At 38.1% G+C, this 22,068-nt stretch overlaps 1 protein-coding gene across 1 annotated transcript; it reads left to right on the forward strand.

The window, feature by feature from the left end:
• Window positions 1–494: 494 nt before the first annotated feature.
• Window positions 495–8,378, forward strand: LOC143251638 (uncharacterized). The gene is made up of 8 exons (XM_076502903.1): window positions 495–503; window positions 2,677–3,234; window positions 3,266–3,587; window positions 3,705–3,917; window positions 3,960–4,175; window positions 4,376–4,787; window positions 6,230–6,487; window positions 7,193–8,378. Exons 1-8 carry the CDS (start codon window positions 495–497, stop codon window positions 7,377–7,379), a joined length of 2,175 nt encoding a protein of 724 aa, XP_076359018.1. The 3' UTR covers window positions 7,380–8,378.
• The last annotated feature ends 13,690 nt before the right edge of the window (window positions 8,379–22,068 follow it).

Here is a 22,068-nt window from a genome sequence, read left to right on the forward strand (position 1 = left end):
TTCTACACTATTAGTAAAATTGCTTGAATTATAAAACTGTGGTAAAATAGAACAAGGAAATACCTTCACAGTCCCTGAAATTTAAATGCTCGACTGCGTGAATAACGCTCCATATAGATCTTCCTGTAGCAGCTGACCTACCTTTTTTCACCTGCGACCTTTAGACTGGATATAAAACGGTGAACGACAGTTCACTCTCAACAATCTGTGTCACCTAGAAGGCAAAGAAATATTCCACCTGCTGCATGTTTTAGGACCCGTGTAAAACGTAGAATTTACTTTTTAGCACATAAAGTACAAGTGAGAGTGACGGAACCCTATTTTTGTGTATCATTTATCTTGCAGTTTTCCCTATGTAACTAATCCTTTCTAAGAAAAATCAGAAAGAGAGTTTATCATCTGCTCTTTGGGGAACCATCACGTGATGTAGGAAAAAAGACGAAAGATTTTAGACAAAAAGCTTTGAATCTTTTTATCCTAGGACATAAATCGACATGGCAAAGGTAAATTTAAAAATCGATGAAGTATGGCCTTATAAGTTTACAGTTGTTAATAGCTCTTGATAAAAGCAAGATATATATACGGAAGAAAATTGAAGAGTAACTCAGTGCATAATGAGGTTTAGTTAAATATCAATATAACTAGGACATAATGTCGTATAACAATCTCTTAATGACAATTAAAGTACATTGATTCAACAGTTGACTGCACTTCGCTGTTATTGATATATTCGGTAATATCCCAAATATATTTCACGAAGTTCAACCAGCGTAAAAGATTTTGAGTAGTTCTAGATTTATATTTTAAGCTACAAAAGCAAAAATGTAAACTTATCTCCTTAATAATCACCCTGACCCAGCATGGCAAGGTGGTTGAGGCACTCGACTCGTAATTTGCGGGTTCTGGGTTCGAATCCCCGTCACACTAAACATACTCATCCTTTCATATGTGGCGGCATTATAACGTGACGGTCAATTCCCCCTATTCGTCAGTAGAAAAGTATCCCAATAGTTGGCTGTGGGTGGTGATGACTAGTTGCCTTCCTTCTAGTCTTATACTGCTAAAGTAGGGACGGATAGCGCAGATAACCTTCGTGTAGCTCTGCGCGAAATTCGAAAAAACAAACAATAATCACCCACGTAAGCAAAGAGTAGCTGAAGCGTTCATTTTTGTTAGCTTTTACTTAGATATCTGTATATTTTATGTGAACACCCATGCAATTGTTTAAGTTTATATTTCATGTAAAATTGCTTCCATATTCAATCTCACTCTATTTATTACCAATTTCCAAGGGGGAGGGAGGTAATCCCTCGAAATTCCTGCAACATTATCATGTAAAACATGCTAATTGTACTTCGCACATATGCGTTGGCTTTTGATCTCGCAAATTAGAGTCCCTCTTTAAAGTACAGGGTGTTCAGAAAGTTAATTTTGTAGTCATATTTTATTCAGTCTATTTCAAGCCAGCAACTGATAACGGTGTTTAGAAACAAAATAAGAAGGATCCAAACCTGTATTGATGCCAACGGGGGTCACTTTCAACATTGTTTATAATTGTTATTCATATTTACCTCCTGTAGTCTATATTGAAACATGTCTGTTAATAAATATATAAGTGCACAGTAACTTTCCGAACAACCTGTATTTTGTGTAAGGATCTGATAATATATATTTACATAGATTACTTATAAAATCACAAGTTTCCAGATTACTGTTACGAGTTCTGAAATAATGAAGTCATTCGCGGTAGTTTCTAATAATATAATGACACTTACGATCTCTGATTATGGAATTTTGTGGACGATTAAAGAGCGTTTTTTTTTTTGTAATATATAATAACGTTATTCTGAGTAAGCATTTAGCACACAGGGTCGTCACATATAAATGTTGTAATTGTTTTCAAACCAGACCCAAAACTCGAGCACTTTCGAATAGTTCATCAATCTTCTTGACACGAATGTTATTTTAAAATATTGGATCTCTTTATTAAACAAAATGTGCTATTACAAATATTCCGTATAAATGGTATGAATATGTTTTTATCGTACGAAATAGCCTTAACAATAGTACGAACTTAGTTGATGATTAACACAACACTATATTAAACAATACATACAATATAATTAAATTGTATTAAACAAAATTACAATAGATTGTAAAAAGAACAGAATATCGTATACGAGAAAAAATAAAATTTGTGTCAAACTTTCTGTAATAACCTTCAAGAGTATTGGTTTTAATTTATTTTTAAGCACAAAGATAAGCACGTGTGATTTGGTCATCTCGAGCATTGAAACCCGGTTTTTAGCGTTATAAACCACCAAACGTACCGTTGAGCCAATGTACGCATTTTTCTTCATAAACCTGTTGAAACATAAGTACAATTCTATTGATATCCAGTTAAGTTATAAGTTATACAAACATCGTTATATAGAAACAACAAAGAAATTATAAGATATTAGTCAACTCCTTTAGTGACTCCGTGATAAGTCTGAAAGCTAACAACGCTAAAAGCATGTATGGCTTTGTGCTTAACAGTAAATGAACAAAAATATATTATTCAATAAATAAATATTATATTAAGTTTTGAACTTACTAAATCTGTGTATATCTTTAAACCAGATAGGTAGATAGACGAAAATAAAATAATTTTCCAATGCTTAATTTTTTTTCTAGGTCTGGACAGTCTTGGCTTTATATTTCTATGCGTTTACGATAACAAACTGTCAACTCTCAGTAAACAGAGGATTATCTCTCCAAAAACGAGCCGCCAGAGTTTCATCAGGAAGTCCCGCTGGAGACTGGTGGAAAGTTTGGTGGCAGAATTATATAAAAGAGGTTACAGATCCAACAGCTAGACCTCATATTCATGCCACTCCACCAATTTCTGGCCCGCTACCTCCTATAACAAGAACACCGATTACACGACCACCTCGTCCCCCTGTTACTAGACCTAGACCTCCACCTGTGACAAGGCCACCTATTATAAGGCCTCCTCCCCCTGTACCCAGACCTAGACCTCCACCTGTAACGCGACCTCCCATCAAACGTCCGCCTCCTGTTACTAGACCTAGACCTCCACCTGTAACAAGACCACCAATTATAAGGCCTCCTCCTCCTGTACCCAGACCTAGACCTCCACCTGTAACTCGACCTCCCATCAAACGTCCACCTCCTGTTACTAGACCTCGACCTCCACCTGTAACTCGACCTCCCATCAAACGTCCGCCTCCTGTTACTAGACCTCGACCTCCACCTGTAACTCGACCTCCCATCAAACGTCCGCCTCCTGTTTACTAGACCTCGACCTCCACCTGTAACTCGACCTCCCATCAAACGTCCGCCTCCTGTTACTAGACCTCGACCTCCACCTGTAACTCGACCTCCCATCAAACGTCCACCTCCTGTTACTAGACCTCGACCTCCACCTGTAACAAGACCACCTCCCCCTGTACACAGACCTAGACCTCCACCTGTAACGCGACCTCCCATCAAACGTCCACCTCCTGTTACTAGACCTCGACCTCCACCTGTAACAAGACCACCTCCCCCTGTACACAGACCTAGACCTCCACCTGTAACTCGACCTCCCATCAAACGTCCACCTCTGTTACTAGACCTCGACCTCCACCTGTAATAAGACCACCTACCTATAAGGGTCTCCTCCCCTGTACCCAGACCTAGACCTCCACCTGTAACGCGACCTCCCATCAAACGTCCGCCTCCTGTTACTAGACCTAGACCTCCACCTGTAACAAGACCACCAATTATAAGACCTCCTCCTCCTGTACCCAGACCTAGACCTCCACCTGTAACTCGACCTCCCATCAAACGTCCGCCTCCTGTTACTAGACCTCGACCTCCACCTGTAACTCGACCTCCCATCAAACGTCCACCTCCTGTTACTAGACCTCGACCTCCACCTGTAACAAGACCACCTCCCTGTATCAGACCTAGACCTCCACCTGTAACTCGACCTCCCATCAAACGTCCACCTCCTGTTACTAGACCTCGACCTCCACCTGTAACTCGACCTCCCATCAAACGTCCTCCTCCTGTTACTAGACCTCGACCTCCACCTGTAACTCGACCTCCCATCAAACGTCCACCTCCTGTTACTAGACCTCGACCTCCACCTGTAACAAGACCACCTCCCCCTGTACACAGACCTAGACCTCCACCTGTAACTCGACTCCCCATCAAACGTCCACCTCCTGTTACTTAGACCTAGACCTCCACCTGTAACAAGACCACCTCCCTGTGCACAGACCTAGACCTCCACCTGTAATGCGACCTCCCATCAACGTCCACCTCCTGTTACTAGACCTCGACCTTCACCTGTAATAAGACCACCTCCCTGTGCACAGACCTGGACCTCCACCTGTAACTCGACCTCCCATCAAACGTCCACCTCCTGTTACTAGACCTCGACCTCCACCTGTAACAAGACCACCTCCCCCTGTACACAGACCTAGACCTCCACCTGTAACTCGACCTCCCATCAAACGTCCACCTCCTGTTACTAGACCTAGACCTCCACCTGTAACAAGACCACCTCCCCCTGTACACAGACCTAGACCTCCACCTGTAACTCGACCTCCCATCAAACGTCCACCTCCTGTTACTAGACCTCGACCTCCACCTGTAACAAGGCCACCAAAAATACCTTATTCACTTGGACCACCTCAAACTGTTAAGCGACCAGATAGACCACTCCCTGATGGAGGAATGCCACCTTGTGCCTTATCTGGAAAAAATTATTGTATTCTAACGGATGATTATCCATTGTGAGTAATTTCATATAAAAGCTATTTATAAATGATGATTAACTCTTCTGTTTAGGAATCTATACAAATATAATAGTAGTGTATGTCGTATGTCCATGTAACTACTTCGCAGAGTGTGGATGGATTTTCAACAAAATTGATATGGAAGTTCATTAGGTCCATGCAGATATACATACAAAGTTTTAGTTTAGTATCCTGCTGTTTTTATGTCCGTTTATTTTCACTATTTCGCCCCCTGTGGATAGACTTCACCTAATTTATGATGAAAATTTGTTGAGTTCATGGGAAATTACATTAAATTCTTCAGTTTTGAATTTGGCGTTTTATCATTTTTCATGAGTGTTATTTTTACCACTACATCGCTCCCTATAAATGTGTCTTTACCAATTTTGGTACGAGGGCTCATTGATTACATAAGCATGTGAATTTATGATTTCACTTTTTATGTTTAACAACTTTCATGGGATATTTCTACTATTAAATATAATGGAAATAACTTTTAATGTCCTAAGATAACTTTTCGTTAATCATGTATTTACAATACTTCTGTCCAGGAAACGAGTACTCCAGCTATTTTTTAACAATGAAAACGTTATCAGTATTTATAGGAATCAGAAATGTTGAAATTGTTTGCTATGTAAATGAGAATTGTGTTTAAATGCTTTTTATGAAACATTCTAATTTATATACATTTGTCTACAACTTATGACAGTGATCGTATAAAAGCTGATAATACTTTATAATTTTAATAAAGACACCAAGGCACTCGGGGTATTGGTTTTTATTCATTTCTGTCAAGACTTCTTGAGCTTATGCGTTTTTCTAACATCATGAATGGACAATGTTAGACAAGGTTCCTTTTTTTCTTCTGTTATTAAGTTCCTAATTATCTCAGCCATTTTGAAATCGTTTATATAATTCGTTACAGCTATTAATAAACAAGTTATATTGTCATGCAAATATTGTGATTAAAAAGATATGTGTAAACACTTGAATTATATTAGGTGCAAACTTAAAGGCTGAATATATTGCTTGTCCAAAATAAATCCACATGACTTATTGTGGAAAATATTACTGATTACATCACTTTTATATTTTTATAAAACTTAAAGTTTCTTTTTTTAGTTGTCTCTCGAAAATAATTTAACAAAAACTGTTAAAGATTAAGATATTTATATTGGCATTGAACGAAAGACATTCTCTGTCAATAAAACCTTCAAGTGAAAACTTCAGAACATTCGTTATGTATGCATCATAGTTTTAGACAACATTTCGTTAGAGTATTTCGGTACTACTTTGTCTAGAATAAATTATACCTTACGTATTTTCTTTGTTTAAAAAATCATTGGTAAAACTTTGAGCGATGGTTTGCATGATGTGTGTGTAAGTTGAAAAAGATTTTTCTTAGCATTGAAATTTTAAAACTATCATTTCAATGACAGAGATTTTGTTGAAAAGATGATGGACGAGGAAATGAAGGTCAAAACCAAAATTATGTACGAAGAACTTCAAACTGTTGGAGATCCAGAGCTCTTTGAAAGCCACCTTGGAGACAGTCCAGCTGCCAGAGGGCAGTTTGCTTGTGAAACCGAAGCTAATGTTATGCGTCCAGGATGGGTTCAAGATGCAATTTCTAGAGAGTGGATGGTTGTCATTAACAACAATCTCTTTCCTCAAAAAGTTCGAACAGAGAGCTGCAAGTAAGCATATTAGTTCACATGTTCACTTCAAATCATTAGTAAGCACAATTATAAACATGTTTAATAAGCTGGAAATACTTTGGATAGCAAATGTACAGACATTACTGTGTTGGGCATTGAAAAATAACTTTAGTGGTCTGTTGTCTCATTAATTTAAACGTACTTTTATCTTCTGCAAATAGTGTTTCTTTGTCATAAAATAGGGCTCGACTGCATCACTAAAATATAAAAGATGCTAACTGCAATGATTTTACAGCTATGTAGTTATTGCGTTATAATATAAACTGTACTTTTAAGTACAGGAATCGAATTCCTCAAAAACACTCTGTTAACGCTTGTTATCATATTATTGTGTTTTTATTTATTTCTTGTGTTCCAAAATTGTAGAAAAGTGAAACTTGAAGCAAAAGTTATGATAAGCTAAAAGATATGCATATCCAAATACATTTTAACATAATATTGTGTTCTAAGACCGTAAAGTAACAAAACCAGAATCAAGAGATGTTTTTATTTATTCTCTTTTAATAATATAAGGTTATTCAAGTAAAGTTACAAAAAAGCTTAAAAATAATATAACTGGAGAAAGGCAGAAAAATAAAACAATTACTAGTGATTTACACTTCAGTTCGTAATTGCGAGGAATAAAACATGTCCATTAATTATTTTGTTTATCTGATTAGTTTTCGTTTTATTTCTTAACTGTAGGAATCCGAACAAGCCATGTTCCTTTATAGAATCGTTTTATGAGTCAACTTGTCAGCAAAGATTTAGTCTCCATCGGTTAATTGCCGTCCACCCCTGGAATCCAGAACGAAGTCCTGTGGTGGCGCTCTTCAAATTTCCCGCTGGATGTTCATGCCGAGTGGCGCCGATAACTCAGAACAGTGGATAATAATAACGTTTTATACATTCTACTTAACTTTGTGTATTCAGTGAAACACACTGTATTAATACTTCAAAGCGTTTCAGAAAAATCTTATAATTAAGAATGATGTAATCTTTTTTTTTCCCTAGTTATATGATTAGAGTCTAGCATATTTTAAAACGTAACATTTCGTCTTGTTGACTACGTGTAATACTTTAGTTTGAAAGTTTTTTGGATAAAAAATCAATACTTATACTTTCCACCGGTATATTTTATTAACATTTTCGTAAAAGTTTAGTCTTTTTTATACTTAAAAATGAAATTATAACATAAAAATAATACTATTCATAAAATAGTTACCTTTACTACGCTTTTAGATAAGTTTGATCCACACAGTAAAATTGTACGATTTATAAAGATATATACATGCATAAACTTGAAATATGTTTGGCTAAAACTGAAGGTCTGTGCAAAACGTTATTTGGTCAAACTAAATCCACGACTTCAACTTGTCATAACAATTTGCACTTCTTAAATAAACTACCCGAGGGTACAAACCCCTTAAAAAAGCAAAATGCTATAAAAGACAATGTTAGATATGAAAAACAAAAACACTACAACCCGAGCGCTTTCGAAAAATGGACCTTTCTTTATCAGAGACAAATTCCCAATCTAACCCTGAAGGAGAAAGGTCCACTTCTTGAAAGCCCTCAGGTTATAAGTATTTTATTTATTTTTATCAAGACTTCTTGAACCTGCGTGTTTTTCTAATCTCATGAATGGGCAATGCTAGACAAGGTTCTTCCTTTTCTTTTGTTATTAAATCTCTAATGATCTCATTAAATGCTAATTATACACCCTACTTTGTTGAAGGTAATAACTTGTTCATTTAATTCATTACTAACTTGTGTGTTTAAATTCAAAATCCAGAGGTCTATAGAAAAAAGTGGAAATGTGCTCTATTTCAGGATGTTTTTATCTCCCTTCTCTGTCAAAAACTGTTAAATAAAAGAGGCTTTGTACACAGTTGAACAGTTTTCAGTTACCATAATGAAAATTATGGTTAAACAGTAAGCCAACTCTGAACGATAAAGGTTAACACATACACCATAAGTATGGAATCAATTTTATTGCAGGAAGAAAAACGACAATGTTTCATTTCACATAAACTTAAGAAAATGTTTTAAATTCATTTTAAATGTAGATAATTTATGTTAATACAAATTATTTCAGTAGTAACTGCTGACAAATAAAGGCATAGATCACCAAATTCTTAAAACTTTATATTGCTTAGGTAGCCTGGGGAAACGTAGTGTCCACAGTGACGGTCGGATGTTTAAGCAACGTCCTGAAACTTTTCATAGTGAACTTGTAAATAATGTCTAACATAAAACTGAGATATATAAAAAGTAAAGTTTACTTAACCAAGTATCAAGAATAACTCAAATTAATCCTTATTTTGTCCAACTATCTCGCAACTCCGTAACTTTATAACAGTTTCCTTTTTAAATCAAATACATAAATAAAGCAATAAAAAGTATTAAACTAACCTGATGTATGCGTTAGAAATGTGATACAAAAATTAGTCATTTTTCTTTCTACTTTCTAAGCTTTTAATTTTTAAATCTTAAAAGAGGAAACGTAAATTACCTTTAACTTTATAAATAAGATAAATATATGATAGCACACTTTAATGAAAAATACAGTCTTACTTTATCAATAGACACTGTATTGTGGGGTTTAAAAACAACAATAAGAAAAACCCCAGTGTTTGATAATAGCAGCGCCTTGCACACACGTAAGATAAGTGTACGGATCACAGACCCCTAAGATTCAAGTTTTGTTTGCTTGTTTTAAATTTCGCGCAAAGCTACACAAGTGCTATCTGCGCTAGACGTTCCTAATTTAGTATTGTAAGACTAGAGGAATTTTGTTTATTTTGAATTACGCACAAAGCTACTCAAGGGCTATCTGCACTAGCAGTCCCTGATTTTGCAGTGTAAGACTAGAGGAAAGGCAGCTAGTCATCACCACCCACCGCCAACTCTTGAGTTACTCTTTTACCAACAAATAATGGGATTGAACGTCACATTATAACGCCCCCACGGCTGAAAGGGCGAGCATTTTTGGTGTGACAAGGACTCGAACCTGCGACCCTCGGATTACTAGAAGAATCCCTTTACCACCTGGCCATGCCGGACCAAAATTCAGGTAAACCTATACCTAATCTTCATCTATTGATCACAGAGAAGTCTGCTAGTCAAGCAATACCCTTTGCTATAAAGGATTTGTCCAGCTTTAAGAACGAAATATTAGGAATAATTAGTATTTTTCTGATGCACTCATAGCTAAAAGCGAGAACTATGTTCAATAACATCACGTTTCAAACTCCGGAATCCCCAAGCCGAAGCCCGACAGGTTAATTAGTATAGATACGTCTGACCCACAAAAACAATATCGGAAACTACACATCCTAAAACAAGAGAAAATTGGAGAAAAAACAGTATTGAAAAAACTTGAAAGAAAAACGTTCTTGATTGTAATTACTCGCCTAATAAAGTCATATTATAATAAAACTGAGAACTATACTGACCTATAACTCTAAAATCAGAGGTCGATTCCCCTCGGTGGACACAGCAGGTAGACCAGTGTTGCTTTCCTACAAGTAAACACACAAACACACTCATACTGACCACTTGTCTAATAAAATAAAATAATGTTATCTAAGCCTATCGTTGGTTACTCGAGTTAATAAGCTCCTGGCCAAAATTTTAAGACCAATGAACATAAAGAAAAAATATGCATTTTGCGTTGTTAGACTCAACCACTTATTTGAGTATAGCTTCGAAAGATGAAAATAAAAAAGGGAAAATAAAAATAAACATTTTTTTAGCATTTAATATGGAAAATATGCTGAAGAACTGGCACTGAAGACCCAAGTGCACTAACCCACAGAATAATCATTCAGAAGGTGCTGGACACTCTTTAACCACAACATCATCACGATGAAGTTCAGTTCATTTACAACACGAGTGCAAAATAGAAACAGATTCTGCCTCAAGTAATTGATCTCATGGAATTGGACTTCTATGAGAACAAAATCAGGCAGAATCACTTCTTGTTTCAGGAAGATAAAGTTCATGACAGTGTTAAAGACAAACACATACAAAGACAAGGAAGGTTTCTACATCATGCCCTTGCCCTTCCACCATGGACAGTTAGACCTATCTAACAACAAACAATTGGCAAAAAAGAGACTAGAAGAACTTAGGCGTTGACTGCTGAAGAATCCACAGGATTTATAAGACGACAAGTCTTTCATGTCCAAAATAATAGAGCAACGAGAAGCAGAAGAAGTGTCATTGTTTGAAAAGGAGCTTAAGACTTCCTGGTACATTCCACACCATGGTGTTATCATCCTCAGAAGCCAGGAAAGATCAGAGTTGTCTTCAATTGTAGGGTTTGTTATCAAAGAGACTGCCTGAATGACAAACTTCTCCAAGGCCCAGACCTGATGAATTTTCTGATCGCCGTTCTATGTAGGTTTTGGGAGGAATCTGTGGCTTTTGTGGGGGACATTGAGAAGATGTTTCACCAGTTTCATGTGTATCCTGAATACAGAGACTACCTGGGATTTCTCTGGTGGAGAAACGGTGATTTGTTGACAACCACTTGCACTTTCAAAATGAAAGTGCACTTGTTCAGTGCCACATCTTCACCAACTTGTGCAGATTTTGGTTTCAAGAGAATTGTAGCTGATGGACGTGAGAGATTCTCTGGAGAAGCCTTGACTTCCTTGATTGAGATTTCCACGTGGACAATGACTTGATGAGTTGTAGCTCATCTTAAGAAGGCCATTCAGCTGATAAAAGATGCCCAAATCTCAAGCTTGTCAACAAATCTTCGACTTCACAAATTTGTTTCCAACTGAAGAACCTAGATCTCAACTTTGACCAGCTTCCCACTGAACAAGCGCTCGGCACTCAATAGTGTATTTTATCAGATGAATTAAATTTCTGCCACTGTCTACCAGTACGACTACATCTCGTAGGGGTGTTCTTTCAACTGTTTCAAGTGTATGATCCAACAGGAAGTATTTCTCGCTTTACGTTACTTGGAAAGCAGATCTTGCAGCAGCTCTTCAGAGAAAACGCTGGCTGGAATGAGCCCATGTCATCAGACCTACAATAAAAAATGGGAACAATGGTTGGTGGAACTTTACTCCCTGTCCAGCCTGAGGTTTCTGAGGTGCTCCAAGCAAAGAGACTTTGGAACCATTCATCTTAGGGAATTCTACCATTTCTCAGATGCAAGCCTCTCAGGCTATGGGCAATGCACATACCTCCATCTAATAAACAGTAAAGGACATTGTTCTCTGGTACTGGGTAAAGCCAGAGTTGCTCCAATGAAGGTTGTTACCCTATCAGCAACGTACTTCGAAACGAGATGAAACCCGCAATGTCGGAACACTTTTGGATGAACTCAAAGATTGTGATCAGCTACATTAACAATGAAGCCCGTCGTTTTCATATCTTTTAGCCAATCAAGTCCAAGTGATCAGAGAAACAACAAATCCAAGCCAGCAACAATATGACTGCACTGACCAAAACCCAGCTGACCAGGGGCGTAGCCGAGGGGGTTTGAGGGTTAACACCCCATAGACCCAAACTTTTTAGACAATTTCAGTTGCCACCTGTGAAGTTTCATAAAGATCCGTGATTGCATGGCAGATAATTTCACACACAACAAATAGACAAATGCAAATTTCTGATTGAACATTCTTTTAATACAGCAAGTTTTGTCGCAACTAGAGAAATACATTCGCAAATGATTTGTACCAAACCCTAAGTTCACCTACTGCAGCTAGTGAAGTGCTGTCAATGCCAGCCTTGTGTATATTGACCAACTCTTTAATTTGGTCACATTGTTGTGCTGTAGGTTCTGACCGTTCTGTGGTAGATCCTGATGGTAGTAGACACATGAAGTTTGTAAGGATAGTCTTGTGACTGGACAGACAGTCACATATTTGTGAAAAAAAGTGATCAACAAATGGTACAAATACAACAATACGAAAGTACTCTTAAGGGCTAGTGGTTTGTGGGTTACATCTGTCTTTTAGCCTGCCTTGGCATTATGATGTCAATTTGAAGCTCACTACACAGAAATTGAGCCTCACAAGAAATGTTGTTAAATTCATTCCCAGTATTATTTCTGAGTAAACGGATTCAATCTTTCACTATTTCTGCATGATGCATCGCAGCACCTAAATCAATGTTCTGTTGCTGCAGCAAGTTGCACAGATGTAAACTAAAGGAAAACAATTTAGCAATGGTAAGTAGAGTGATGATGAATTCTGGCTGTGTTATAGAACACAACAATTGATTGGCTTGCGTGGCAGAATCTCTGTTTTTCCAACCTGATAATGTCTCAAGGGCATCTGCAACTGCATGGATTAATTCTAGAAAGACAACGACTGAGTCATGCCTCTCAACCCACTAGGTGGGACAGAGACCTTTCAAACTTTTTTCAATTCAGGTGCTTTATTCTCCACCGAAAGTGCCAAACGTGCTTTTGTTTGGGTGTATTGAGAAAGTTTTCAATGCTATAAATTACTCCCATGCAATTTCGCACAGGAACTTGTTTACAAACATCAGAAATTGCCAAGTTTATGGAATGGGCACTGCAGTGTACATAGGGTGCAAGTGGGAATTTATCAGTTATATGTCTCTGGACACCATTGAATTTCCCACTCATAGAGGCAGCACCGTCGTACCCTTGTCCTCGCAGGTAAGCCATGTCAATACCATATTTTGTCAGATTGGCTATGATAACATCAGCCAAGTTTCTGCCTGTCACATCATAAACAGGTATAAATTGCAAAAAATCTTCTCTCATTGCAACAGAGTTGTCATTGGCATGCAAATATCTAACACAGCGAAAACTGTTCAATGCCTGAAATATCTGTTGTTTCATCAGCTAATATTGAGAAACACTTTACAGCATTAACCCTCTTGACCAAAGCATCAAGAACATGAGTATTACAGGCATTGATGACTTCATTTTGAATTTGAGGTCTCAGATACATAGCATTCCTCTTTGTACTCTTAAGGGCTGCTGAAAGCTTGACATCACCATTTGCCCTGTAGCGCAAAATTGCCCGAAAATTCCCATCATTATAGATGGGCTCCTCATCAGTTTCACCAACAAACATTGGACTAGAATCATATTTTCCCCTCAGAGCTAAACCCTGTCTCCCACACAGCAATACAGTATCAATAATAGGCATTAAATATTGCCGGTTCTGTTCAATTTCTTGCTTGTAAGTTGCATCAAGCTGCAAGTGCACAGATGAACTTGTGTTTACGACCTGTAGAAAATTGTTAGCTTTTTCTTTACTGTCTTGGTGGTACTGTTTTAATTTATGTGCCTTGAAGTCTTTAACAGCCTTCTTCCAGTTTGTGTATAGAAATTTCACTAGTTGTCCCAATTTCTGGCTTCCAAGACCAGCACCATCAGGAGCAAAAAGACAGCAGTACTTGCAGAAAGCGCCCTTTGCATGTTGGCTGTAGAATAGCCTTCTCAACTGTGAAAACCAACGATGCTGAAAACGCTGGTTTCTTGGACCACACTGGGGAAAACATAATCACTCCCTGGCTTCCAGGCATTCTCAAGGAGGCATTTTTTTGGTTTCAGCGTTTATCTAAAAGAGACAGAAAGACGTAGTTCTAATTAAGTTATTTTGCACATAGGAAAGTTTGTTATGAGACTACAATAACCTCGAAGAGAAAGGCTTAGAGCTGTACTCACAGATCAGGCCTAACATCCTGTGGCTGTAGGCCTACAATCACTAGCAGCAATGAATATTCAGTCTAAAACTCATCAGAGTGTTTGCATGATATTTAATACAAAATGAATATAATGAGGAGTCGACTTACTTGTTTACCAATGCTGACATAATCAGAAATGTAATTTCCAATGTCCCAGACTGGACCTGAGGTGGTAGTGGCAGCACTGGTAGAAGGCCACGGTGATGACTCTGACAATTCAGTTGACAATTCTGATTCAATCTAATTGGCTGCAGCAGATTGATCAGGTTCGTTTTTTTTTTTTTTGTTTTTTGAATTTCGCACAAAGCTACTCGAGGGCTATCTGTGCTAGCCGTCCCTAATTTAGCAGTGTAAGACTATAGGGAAGGCAGCTAGTCATCACCACCCACCGTCAACTCTTGGGCTACGGATTACGAGTCGCGCGCCTTACGCGCTTGGCCATGCCGGGCCAGAAAGTTATAAGCTCTTCCTTAAAACAAAAGATTGACCTAATAGCAGGTAGGTAGTATAACAGAAAATGGTAGTGCTGGAAAATAGGTACAAAAAACCTGATACAAGGTAATGAAAAATAACTTAAGTCAAAACCGGATTCACTCCACTACTCAGATAATATTTAATACAATTCTCCTGATAACTACTAGGTAAACATTAATAGTCGTATAATAGTTTACAACCGTTTCCAGAAATATCCTTCATATTCTCAGTTTTTTATAATACATAGCTTGAGATCTATGGGAGAGTGTATATCTTCATCTTCATTCGGTGGATCAGGAATAAGTTTAAAGGCTTACGAAGCGAAAAATTCGGGTGTCGATACCCACAGTGGACAAATACATTTATCTATTTATGTAATTTTGTGATTAACAACAACCACACCAAAGTTAAATATGTATAGTTGTATCATCAATTATAACTTAAAACCCAAATAAGATTTTAACTTTCAAGATTTTCTAATAACAGTTTACTTGCATCCCCCCCAAAAAAAAAAACTGATGCGCAGTAATTTAAAGTATTATTGTCTCCTCTGCTCAAATTCAAACTCAAGATTTTCATATACGTCAGGTGAGTACTCTACAACTGAGTTAACCCCCTAGCAACTGCTGGTAAAGTTCTTTTTAATAGCTCAAACTATCACTTTCTACCCCTCTCACACACGCAAGTCCTGTTTTCTGGCCTTATCTCGAAGTTTTGGGGCGACAATTTATTGAAATCTAGTCTTTTTTTTATTGTTACTTATCTATTCTTTGCCTTGCTATCGAGCTCGAGACCTGTTGCACACTAGAAAAGTGCTCTGTCAACTGAGTTAAAAGGTTAACCTGCTAGCACTTTCTGTAGTCACTTTTTAACTGAAAGCATTACAAGCAAATCAGAAGATTATCAGCCAAACACAAAATGATGTATACAAAATATAAAAATTAACTGTAAGCAAAATCTACTCTTCATACAATCCAACATCTAAACAAAAATCAACAACATTTAATAATTATGGTATATATAGGCAACTGAAAAAAATTTTCATAAACAACTTGCAGCAGACAAGCTCGCCTCTTACCCATGTTAGCGTTTAAACCATAATGTCGTATGTAAGACTGAAAACATATGGTTATAATCAAATTAAGTGTACAATGGCTTAACTAGTCACGAGTTTCACTCTTCCATAACGAGTATAGAACATATCTTTAGTGAGGTGACTTTTATTTTTCTACAGTGTTCTGCATGTATTATGACATTCTGTTCAAGAAATGTCAGAAGTATGCAGAAATGTAACAATTCTTTCAACCACTCAAAATTTGCCCATGCAAACTGCTAGAAACCTGTTATCCTGGCTTTGTGTTCGACCCCATAGGAAGAAGTAAAACCATCAAAGGATGCCACACATGCTTTCACAATCTGATATGAGTTAGAGGTGATTTCCTCATGTTAATATTGCTTAGAATAACTAATGATGTACATGGCATCAAATTCTGGTATAACATACTTAAATGTTTCGTCTGAATAGTGTTGGTAAATAGAACTACTTTTGTTTTTGTCCTATTTAAAGTTACAAAAGAAAACTGTTAGCTGTTCAGTAGGTTTAGTTTGGAGTTCACTACTCAAGGGTTATATGCGCTAGCAGTCTAAGGCTAGAGAGAAGGCAGCTAGTCATCCCCACCTACCGCCAACTCTTGGGCTACTCTTTTCTTTGACCGATACATTATAACGCCCCCACTTCTGAAAGGGTGAACATGTTTGTTGTGACATGGACTTGAACCCGCAGTCTTCATATTGGGAGTTGAGCGCCATAACCATCCGGCCACGACAGGCTCCATTCAGTAGCTGAATAAAGATTTTATTTGTTCACTTTGATGTCCACGTTTGATTTACTACGCATAATATTTTCTGAATTTGCATTCTACAAGTACTTTTCAGCTTATCTGTTTGTTATCAATGAATTTAAAAGCCAAAGGCTAGCTCAAAATACCTGTTACTGCTCAGGAAGTTTACTAATGTGTTTTTGTGACCAAACGGCCAATCGGGTTATGCAACAACCATTGGTTGGTTGGTTAGTTTGTTGATTTGGTGTTTTATGGAACAAAGCAGCTAGGCTATCTGCGCCAAACATCTGGTAAAAAGTTAAAGTAAATTTAGTAAAATTCATAAAAGAAAATTAAGGTGAAACAAAATAAAGTTTAACAAATAAAAACATAAATAGCGCAAAACCAATGTTTACATCTAGTCTACAATGTTAAGAGAAAAACTACAGTAATACAAGTTGTGAAGGACTTTCTGCAGCATAATTGCCGGGAAGACTAACACATAAGTACAAAAACCACCTTCAGTCACCTGAAGTTGGCCTCTCCAGTCCTGGTTCCGAGGTATTTGACGTCATGGCCATTTTCAAAAAGTAACAAAAGTTTTGAAAGACTTGTAGCAAAATGTTCATAATAACTCACCAGGCTGAGTAACGATTAGTTCAAACAGCAGCATTAGTCACCTGAAGTTGGCCTTTCCAATCCTGGTGTCGAGTTATTTAACGTTACGACCATTTTCTAATTTCAAATCAAACTAGATGAACTGTGATTTGCAAAACGGAGCCACATTAATAAAAGGTGTAATGTATAAATTAAAAAAACTTAAATGGCAGATAGACTTAAATAGCAATTATTTTGTTTGTTTGTTTGTTTTTGAATTTTGCCCAAAGCTACAAGAGAGCTATCTGCGCTAGCCGTCCCTAATTTTGCAGTGTAAGACTAGAGGGAAGGCAGCTAGTCATCACCACCCACCGTCAACTCTTGAGCTACTCTTTTACCAACGAATAGTGGGATTGACCGTAACATTAATATGCCCCCACGGCTAAAAGGGTGAGCATGTTTGGTGCGACGGGGATTCGAACCCGTGACCCTCGGATTGCAAGTCGAGTGTCTTATCCACCTGGCCATCCCAGGCCTGGCAATCATTTAGACCTTATATCTGGTCAGAAACTTTTAGATACGGCATACAGATGCACAGCAGAACATCTGTCACAGTATTACAGTTAATTACACATATACAGAAACCACAACACATTACTGATATTAACAAAATACTTCATATTACTTATCATACTTCGATTATTGGCCTTAAAAAACATTACCGAGGTGGACAGTGTCACCATCACCAATAACACTGTCTGACCTTATGGACAAACTTTGGGACAGAACATGTTTAAAATGGTGCCGTCGTTGTAAGTCGTAACGACGGCGAGAAAGTAAAATGTGGCTTATTGTGATCTGAGTGTTACACAAACTACACACTGGTGCATCAGTTCCAGATAAAAGAAAACGATGAGTTAAAAACTGTGACCAATGCATTGTTCAGTTTGGCCATCTTGCTTCCGTAAGGATCGGAAAAAGTTGTTCTAAGTCTAATATATGGTTTTATTTGGAAAAGCTTGTTTTCGCGTTGCTCACTCCAAGTCGACTGCCAGCTGGCACGGAGCCAAGCTTTGAAATGAGGACCATAGCCCATGTGTAGAACAGACACAGATAGTGCCAGAGCAGATATTCTGAGCTGCGGTGTCGGCGAGCTCGTTCCCGTGAATACCAACGTGGCCTGCTATCCAGAAAAATTGGATAAAAGCAGATGTTAAAGAGAAATGGGCTAGTCAGATTTGAATATCGGGGAGAACAGGGTGTGAACCAACATGAAGCAATTCCAGCTAGAGAAATAAGTGAGTCAGTATAAATAGTGCAGTTTGAGTACTGCTTAGCTTCTATGTCAGGGGTGTGCAACAGGCGGCCCGCGGGCCACAACCCGGCCCGCCAAGCCATTTAGTGTGGCCCTAGTTGTTGTAATCTAACCATGTGGCCTGATCTGTAATCCAACGCAAATGGAATATTTTTAAAAGCATCGATCCTACGGGATTCCCAGGCTTCGACTCGACAAACTTCTAAAATTATCTTTGCTAGAGAGGAGCAAGCCGAATTCGATTGGTCGGCCTCCTTAGGGCATGAATAGGTGACGTGCACTAGCACTATTGTCTACGACTCAACGTCATGTCCTGAACCTCGCCTTCGCCCGCTGGCGACAATTTTCCCTAACCTCTGCTGTCCGTCATTCATTATTGGTGAAAATTTTATTACCTTTTACAGTTACTACAAGAGATTGAAGGTAAATTGATTATTATTTAGCATATTGTTGTGACTTTACTGAATTTATTAAAATTTTTGCTTTCAGATGCATCTGATTCTATGTACAGTGTGACCTTGTTATTCGCGGGGGTTACGTTCTTTACCCTCCCGCGAATAGCGAAAACCGCGAATATTGGATGCAGTTTTAAAACGTATATGTATGCGATTATATACTATATGAAATGCTTCCCAAACACTAATGATACTTATACTCATTGATGCAGTAATAATGTAGCAATATTGCATACTGTTGTGTATTTCACTAAATTGTACCGTGCGTTACCGGGCTGTGCTTTGCCGTTTGCGTTGTTGGGGAAGCTGAGGCAGTCAGCCAATAGCAGTCCAATCTTGTTTGGTGAAGACGACAATTGATAAAACGGCTTGATTGAGTAAATACAACAGAAATCTCCTCGAAAAGCCCTTTCAGTCTCTGTGACCTACAAAACGCAGTTCGCGCATAACCCGCGAATATGCGGGGCCGCGAATGGCGAACCGCGAATAGGCGAGGTCACACTGTATTTTGCTATTCTCAATTAATTTAAGTACCGGAAGGCTATGATCGGGATGCCAATTTAGAAACATGTGTTTCTGTCCATAAGAGGTTCCATGTGTAAATAAATTCTATGTTTTTTCTACTTTGCTATTTTCGTGAGAATAATTTTTGTTTTGATTTCAGGGCTAGTAAAATGTCAGCAGTTAAGAAACGAAAAATTGATGATGAGGGAAGGTTATTCAACAGTGAATGGTGCACAAAATATCTTGTTGTCCCACATAATCAAGGTGTTGTCTGCCTCGTCTGTCAAACTACAATTGCAGTCATGAAAGAGTACAATATTAAGCGACATTACGCAACTAAGCACTCCTCCCAGTTTGATGAAATTGTTGGTCAGGCACGAAAGGACAAAATTGAACATTTAAAACATCCATTGAAAAGCAACAAGGTGTTTTTACCACTTTCAAGAAAAATTCAGAACTGGTGACAAAACTGAGTTTTAAGCTTTGTGAATGTATGGCAGAAAAGGGAAAGCCTTTCAGTGATGGAGAATTTATTAAAATTGTTTAACAATATTCACAGAATATGCATGTCCAGAGAAAAAATATTTAGTGGAGCAAACTAGCCTTTCCCGCTTTACTGTCTCACGCAGGACAAAAGATCTTTCAGAGGACATCAAAGAAACTTTGAAAGAGAGATTGAATTCGTGTGAAGCTTTCAGTCTGGCTTTGGATGAAAGCACTGATATCAATGACACATCCCAACTTGTCATTTTCATCAGAGCTGTTACTGCAGGCTTTGATGTTTTCGAAGAGTTTTTATATATGGCAAGCCTTTCCTCCACAACCACAGGACAGGATATTTGTGAACAAGTGCTTAAGGTTGTAGAAAAGTTTGAACTGAATCCTTATAAATTATGTGGTGTTACAACAGATGGTGCTCCTTCCATGACAGGTAGGACAAATGGATTCACCAAGAAATTTCTAACTGCAATTGGAGCACAAGACGTAGTTGTAAGCCATTGCATTATTCACCAAGAGAGCTTGTGCACCAAAGTTCTGGATTTTGCAGAAGTCATGAAAATGTCGTCCAATGCGTAAATTATATTCGAACACGAGGATTAAATCATCGACAATTTAAAACTTTTTAGATGAGCTGGACAGTGAGTATTCAGATGTTTTGTACTTCTCTGCTGTACGTTGGCTTAGTAGAGCTGCTACTTTGAAGAGATTCTGGAATCTGCGAGAGGAGATTAAGTTCTTCATGGAGAGCAAACGTCAGAATGTGGACTTCTTGAGCAATGAGAACTGGCTGAATGACTTAGCATTCCTCACAGACATTACACAGCATCTGTCTGATTTAAACTTAAAACTACAAGGGAAAAGTCAACTTGTGGATAAGTTGTTTGAGCATATTTGTGCTTTTGAGAAGAAATTGGAACTTTTCCAGGTTCAGTTGAGAAGAGCCATATTGACCCATTTTACATGTCTTGCAACCAGGAAACTGGAATTTCCTAATATGGATTGCACCAAATATGGAACCAGTGTACAAAAGCTGCGTGATGAGTTTGCAAACAGATTTCCAGATTTCAGACAAACTGAAATTAGATTGAAATTTTTCGCTCAACCTTTTGATTTGGCAGTGGAAGACAGTCCTGATGATTGCCAAATGGAACTCATTGAACTGCAGGCTGACATGGACACTAAAAGGAAATTCTCTGAAAACAGTTTGCTAGACTTTTACAAACTCTGTGTACGTGAAAAGTTTCCCAATTTGTCCCGTCATGCACAAAGAATTGCCTCCCTTTTTGGTAGCACCTACTGCTGTGAGCAATTTTTCTCCAAAATGAAGCTCATCAAAACCAAATGTAGAAGTCAGCTGACTGATGAACATTTGACCAGTCAGTTAAGAGTGGCAACCACTTCTGTCAAAGCTGATATTGACAAGCTCTGCAAGGACTCTAAATTTCAAGTGTCGCACTAAAATGATCACTCATGCAAAAATATAAAATATTATTGCTTGCATTTTGAGATTTTTTTAAAAATTTATTGTGCATGTACACGAATAAGCTTGTTTTTTAAGTGATGAAGTTGGTTATATGGCCCACCGACGAAAAATGTTGCACACCCCTGTTCTATGTGATCCAAGACAAGAGAAATGACGTTCAGTTCAGCAGTAAACACAGAAGCTGTAGAGGTGATTCTGCATACAACCACCTAACCACAACAAACCATGGCAAAGCCCACACAGTCATCTGATTTTGAACCATCTGTATGAATAGGAATGGAAGGATGGTTCGAAAGACGTTCAGCAAATAGCAGACAGTATTTCCAATCAGGAGTGTCTACTTTTCTCAGATGACTTAAAGATAGGTCATAATTGAGGACTGTAAGAAGCCATGGTGGGATGGGCTGACCAGTCGATACAGCAATGTTATCCAAGGACAGACCCAATTCATCCAACTGAGCCTGGATATGGAAGGCCAAAAGGAGCAATGGCAGACCGTTTGTTCTGACAAAGTATGGCCCACTGAGGAAGGAAAACACAGCCCCAGGTGGGATGCTCTGATAAGGAACGAAGTTTTGGAGCATATAGTAAAAAACAGTTGCAAACGGCAGAGATACAAAGAAGGTTCGTGAGACTGTATGCATGAGCTCTGAACTGGGGAAGTGCAGAAAGCTTCAGTGCAGAGCCAAAGTCCTTGATGATGAATAGGGTCCAGCATCTTTAAGGCCATAGACCAGTGA

Source organism: Tachypleus tridentatus, chromosome 6, assembly GCF_004210375.1.
Source record: "Tachypleus tridentatus isolate NWPU-2018 chromosome 6, ASM421037v1, whole genome shotgun sequence".
Lineage (NCBI taxonomy): Eukaryota > Metazoa > Arthropoda > Merostomata > Xiphosura > Limulidae > Tachypleus > Tachypleus tridentatus.

What these genes read in the sequence shown, in the direction of transcription:
- LOC143251638 (XM_076502903.1), top strand. An exon ending in CCATCAAACGTCCGCCTCCT is followed by an intron (nt 3,235 to 3,265) that starts GTTACTAGACCT and finishes CACCTGTAACTC; the next exon opens with GACCTCCCATCAAACGTCCG. An exon ending in TCCTGTTACTAGACCTCGAC is followed by an intron (nt 3,918 to 3,959) that starts CTCCACCTGTAA and finishes TCAGACCTAGAC; the next exon opens with CTCCACCTGTAACTCGACCT.